Genomic DNA, 6,000 nt, shown 5'->3' with positions numbered 1-6,000 from the left:
AGTGCCCATCAAGCCAATCCAACTTGTGGGAGGGGCTTCTGGAAGCATGGGGTGAAATTTCTCCCGATTACCTCAGCAAATTAACAGCTAGAATGCCAAAGGTCTGCAATGCTGTAATTGCTGCAAATGGAGCATTCTTTGAGGAAAGTAAAGTTTGAAGGAGAAAATTATTATTTCAAATAAAAATCATTATTCCTAACCTTGTCAATGTCTTGACTATATTTTCTAGTCATTTTGCAACTCATTTGATAAATATAAGTGTGAGTTTTAATGGAAAACACAATATTGTCTGGGTGACCCCAAACTTTTGAACGGTAGTGTATATAACGTACAGAACATCAAAATGGCTTCTACCCTGTGTGACTTATCTGATGAGTACGAAGTTTGCCATTAGTAGTAAAACATTTCCCACATTCTGAACATGAATACGGCTTCTCTCTTGTGTGGATTCTATTATGTATAACAAGATGTGATTTATATGTAAAACATTTCCCACATTCTGAACATGATTATGGCTTCTCTCCTGTGTGACTTCTCTCATGTACAGCAAAATGTGATTTATTTGTAAAACATTTCCCACATTCTGAACATAAATACGGCTTCTCTCCTGTGTGACTGCTCTCATGTGTAACAAGATGTGATTTATCTGTAAAACATTTCCCACATTCTGAACATGAACACGGCTTCTCTCTTGTGTGGATTCTCTTATGTCTAATAAGATTTGATTTATCTGTAAAACATTTCCCACATTCTGAACATGAATACGGCTTCTCTCCTGTGTGACTTCTCTCATGTGTAACAAGATCTGATTTTTGTGTAAAACATTTCCCACATTCTGAACATGAATACGGCTTCTCTCCTGTGTGACTTCTCTCATGTATAACAAGATATGATTTTTGTGTAAAACATTTCCCACATTCTGAACATGAATACGGCTTCTCTCCTGTGTGAATTCTCCTATGCCTAGCAATACTTGATTTCACTGTAAAACAGTTCCCACATTCTGAACATGAATACGGCTTCTCTCCTGTGTGAATTCTCTCATGTCTAACAAGACATGATTTGTATGAAAAGCGTTTCCCACATTCTGAACATGGATATGGCTCCTTTCCTGTGTGAATTCTTCTGTTTGTAAAAAGACCTGAGATTTTTATGAGCTGTTTACCACATTGATACCTTTCATCCCTTTTATGAGCTGTACTTGTGGTAACAATCTGTGATTGGTTAGTAGAAGGTTCCGCATTATTAGTGGAATTACAGGATAGATCGCTACTGTGATGTCCTGGATATACATTAAGGGTAATGAGGTTTTCTCCTGAAGACTGCTGCATGATCTTTTCATCTTCTACTTTAAAATTTATCGATACCATGAAGTTTCCCTCAGACTTCTTAGTGGGATTTTCTGTTGGGATTAAAAATTTATTTTGTGATTTTGTTTCAAAACACAAAACTTGAAAGATGTACAACATTCATATTAATCTGGAAACACACATGAAGTGTTTTGAGCCAAATCCAGAAGTGGATCAAGCAGGAAGAAGTTTAAGCCATGACTTTTGAATCCACTCCAGGCTTTAGCTCAAAAACCTGTCTTGAAAATTATGTGTGTGATTCCAGCCTTAAAAAGCTTTGTATAAACAGTTTCAAATATATTCATGACAAAAGTCAATTATTCTGGTTTACACCCAGTCCTCCACTTTTAATACATAAAGCTTAACTTGATAAAACATTTTTTGGGAAAAGCAGAAATCTTCTCTGACAATGAAGCCTGTCCTCTGCCAACACATTTGGCCCTTCAATACTCATTAGACATACATCTTAACTTATCTCAAAAGTTATTGACAATCTAATCTTGGCCACAGTTTACATTTAACAAGATAATGTGTCATCACACAAAGCTCACATCTCAGGCTGAATTCACGGATAGGACAATGAGGTCTGTATGTCCTAATGGCTGAACAGTAACCGGATCTCAATTTTATAGAACATCTTTGGGATGTAGTGGAATAGACAGTGTGTGTGAAGTAATCAATCAGAATCTGTAATAGAGGTTTCCAGTACATTGTTGTATCATTCCACTAAGAATTACACTAAGAATTCAGGCTGGGAATGCACCCGGAACTCCGGTGGGAGAGGAGGTGCTTCCCGAGCTCCGCTGGTAGCACACTTTACGACCTCCATCCTCTCTCCCGGAGCCCATCATCCGCCTGGCCGCTGTCCTATTGCACTCCCGCTGTCGAGAAGCACAGTTTGGGACCTTCCTTGCCCGAATCGAACAGGGATGTAATATTACCACTTTACAAAGCATTGGAATATGCAGTTAAGTTCTGGGCTCCAGTTCATTGAAAGGATGCCAATGAGTTGCAAAAAATACAAAGAAGAGCAACGAAGCTAATAAGGGGCATGGAAAATCTAAGTTATGAGGAAACATTAAAAGAATGAAACCTATTTAGCCTTAATCCGCTGGGATCATGGGTTGACACTCGAGAAACACAACAGTCTGCATGGCGGGCTAAAATTGATGATATGGATAACTGCTCGCTTAGAGGTAACATCCGCTTCATTGACCTGCCTGAAGGCGTGGAAAAATCTGACCCTGCTGTGTTTTTGGAACATTGGCTCAAATCAGCATTTGGGGATACTGCTTTTTGTCCTTTGTTCTGTGTGGAACGTGCGCATCGGATCCCGACCAGAGCTCCTCCACCTAGGGCACCCCAGCGTAGTTTTATTGCTATGTTTCTGAATTTCAAACACAGAGATAAATTGCTGAAACTTGTAAGGAAACAAGAGCCTTTGAAACATACCAACTGTAATGTCCGTGGCTGCGGGCTGTCAGCTCCAATCCCCTCCTGACAACCGCAGCCACGGGGTCGGCAAGCGCTGGCCCCAGCCTCCTCAGCAGGCACCAGCGCCCGCTTCCACTCACCTCAGCTGGATCCTGTAGGGTGCGCGCGCGCTCATGCCCGCTCTTAAAGGGGCAGCGCGCGTACCGGACTTTTGATGAACTTTGACCCGTGAGTACTCTGGACTATAAGAGGGGTCCAGTCCCCTGCTTCTATGCCTGAGCGTTGTTGATGTTCCCTAATTTGTCTATGTGATGGTCTCCTAGTGTGTTTCCTGTTCCTTGCATTCCATACCATCCTGGTCTAGCACTGTGTTGTGCCAAAGTCGTGTCATGTTGTATTCCACGTCTGACCTGCTCCACCTCGCCTGACGTCTACCTGCTGCCTTGTCCAAGCCGAGCCTGTCCTGCTGCTGTCTGAGCTGCCACAGGTACCTATACAAACTATAGACAATCACCTGCATCCTGTTGGCCAGCTGCCTTACTGCCAAGGCGGTACGGCCCATTGGGTCCACAGACCCTTCGTGACAGTATGCTCAGGCCATGGACCCCGCTGGTCGATTCAAGACTGTCACGAAGGGTCTGTGGACCCACTGGGCCGTACCGCCTTGGCGGTAAGGCAGCTGGCCAACAGGGCGCAGGTGAATGTCTATAGTTCATATAGGTACCTGTGGCAGCTCAGACAGCAGCAGGGCAGGCTCGGCTTGGACTAGGCAGCAGGTAGACATCAGGCGAGGTGGAGCAGGTCAGATGTGGAATACAGCACAAGACGACTTTGGCACAGCACAGTGCTAGACCAGGATGGTATGGAATGCAAGGAACAGGAAGAGGTACAGGAAACACACTAGGCCATCACATAGACAAATTAGGGAACATCAACAACGCTCAGGCATAGAAGCAGGGGGCTGGATCTCTCTTATAGTCCAGGGTACTCACGGGTCAAAGTTCATCAAAAGTCCGGTACGCGCGCTGCCCCTTTAACCCCTTAGTGACCACTAATACGCCTTTTTACGTCGGTCACTAATGGGCTTTAGGCTAGGCTGACGCCTTTTCACGTCAGCCTAGTCTAAGTCCTGCACGGGTCTCCCGTGCAGGCTGGAGCCGGGGCTCTGCTGTCTGATGACAGCTGAGCTCCTGCTCCAACGCCCGCGATCGAAGTTTACTTCGATCGCGGCCGTTTAACCCATTAAATGCCGCCGTCAATAGCGACCGCGGCATTTAACTTTGTTTACAGAGGGAGTGCGCTCCCTCTGTCACCCATCGGCGGCCCGCGAATGAAATCGCGGGTCTCCGATGGGGTGTCATGGCAGCTGGGGGCTTGATAAAAGCCCCCAGGTCTTCCCTGGACATATTCCTGTTAGGACGCGCCGGAGGCACGTCCTAACAGATTGCCTGTCAGATTTACACTGACAGGCAATAATGCTCTGGTATACGAAGTATACCAGAGCATTATAGCAGCGATCGGAATATCTCACAGTAAAGTCCCCTAGTGGGACTAATAAAATCAGTTATCAAAGTGAAATAAATATTATTAATAAAAAGTACAGTAAAAAAATAAAAAAAACCATTTTTTTCCATAAAAAGTGGTTTTATTTAGTAAAAGTGTAAAAAAATAAAAAAAGTACACATATGTGGTATCGCCGCGACCGTAATGACTCCATTAATAAAGTTAATATGTAATTTAAACCGCAAAGTGAACACCGTAAAAAAAAAACACAAAAAACCATGGCAAAATTGCAATTTTTTTCCATTGCCCCCCAAAAAGTCATAATAAAAATGAATCAATAAGTCCCATGTACCCCAAAACAGTACCATTCAAAACTACGTCTTGTCCCGCAGAAAACAAGCCCAAAAAATCACTACATTGATGGAAAAATAAAAAAATGACGGCTCTTGGAAAGCGACGATGCAAAAACAAATAATTTTAGTTCAAAAGTGTTTTTATTGTGCAAAAGTCGTAAAACATAAAAAAACCTCTACATATGTGGTATCGCCGTAATCGTACCGACCCATAGAATAAAGGTAACATGTTATTTACGTCGCATAGTGAACGGCGTCAATTTAAAAACGCATAGAACAATGGCGGAATTTCAGGTTTTTTTTATAATCCCCCTCAAAAAGGTTAATAAAAGTTAATATAAAAATGATATGTACCCAAAAATGGTGCCATTAAAAAGCACGACTAATCCCGCAAAAAACAAGTCCTCATACAGCTATGTAGACGAAAAAATAAGAACGTTATAGCTCTTTGAATGCGACTATAGAAAAACGAATAAAATAGCTTGGTCATTAAGGCCTAAAATGGGCTGGTCACTAAGGGGTTAAGAGCGGGCATGAGCGTGTGGGCGCACCCTACGGGATCCGGCTGAGGTGAGTAGAAGCGGGCGCTGGCATCTCCTGAGGGGGAGGCTAGGGCCAGCGCTTGCCTATTCGCGGCTGCGGCTGTCAGGAGGGGATTGGAGCTGACAGCCCGCAGCCACGGACATTACACCAACCATGATGTGTGAGTCTTTCCCGACTATTCGTTGGAAGTACAAAAACAGAGGCAGAAGTTTACGAAGGCCGAGCAATATTTGAGGGAGAAACAAATATTCTATTCTTTGCTATACCCACGCAAAACTCAGATTGGTATACAATGGCTCCGCCATATTCCTCGACAAATCGGAAGACGTATTTGCCTGGTTAGAACGTAATGGACTTTAATGGACTCTGGTTTCTACACTCCTGTAGTTTTGTATCTCCTTATGTGGCAGAGACATACTACAGAGGGAAACTGTTCTGCAACATGGAACATGTTCTTAATTTTGCTCCTTGACTGAGCTCTCAATTCTCCTCACCAAAGATTTCAGGTCTAATGGGTGCTGAGAGATGCGACAAATTATCGATCTACGCCAGGTACTCTCACTATTGGGCTCCTATCGCTCCATATTTTCCTATGCTCTAAGGAACTATAATAAAGGGAGAATGTTTTACACCATGGAACATGTTCTTCACTTTACTCTTCGGGTGAAGATTTGGAGTTTCCTCACTGATCTCTTCAGTGATGATGGATGTCAGGTCATCTACCAGGACTTGGATATATTGCCGTAATACTTCTGTCTTCCAAGCTGTAGTTCTCTCGTGTCTATTAATTTTGTGAAAATTCTTGCTGTTTTCTAGGG

At 43.2% G+C, this 6,000-nt stretch overlaps 1 protein-coding gene across 1 annotated transcript in view; it reads right to left on the bottom strand.

Annotated features, from left to right (window-relative positions):
• Nucleotides 1–509: 509 nt before the first annotated feature.
• Nucleotides 510–6,000, bottom strand: part of LOC142666721 (uncharacterized) — a 33,870-nt gene continuing 28,379 nt past the window's right edge. The window contains exon 7 of the mRNA XM_075846914.1: nucleotides 510–1,402. Within this exon, the coding sequence (XP_075703029.1) occupies nucleotides 510–1,402 (893 nt within the window). The remainder of the gene's footprint in view (nucleotides 1,403–6,000) is intronic.

This window comes from Rhinoderma darwinii, chromosome 1 (genome assembly GCF_050947455.1).
Source record: "Rhinoderma darwinii isolate aRhiDar2 chromosome 1, aRhiDar2.hap1, whole genome shotgun sequence".
NCBI lineage: Eukaryota > Metazoa > Chordata > Amphibia > Anura > Rhinodermatidae > Rhinoderma > Rhinoderma darwinii.
Note: the sequence above shows the minus strand (reverse complement) of the source record. Positions and strands in the feature narration are given on the sequence as shown.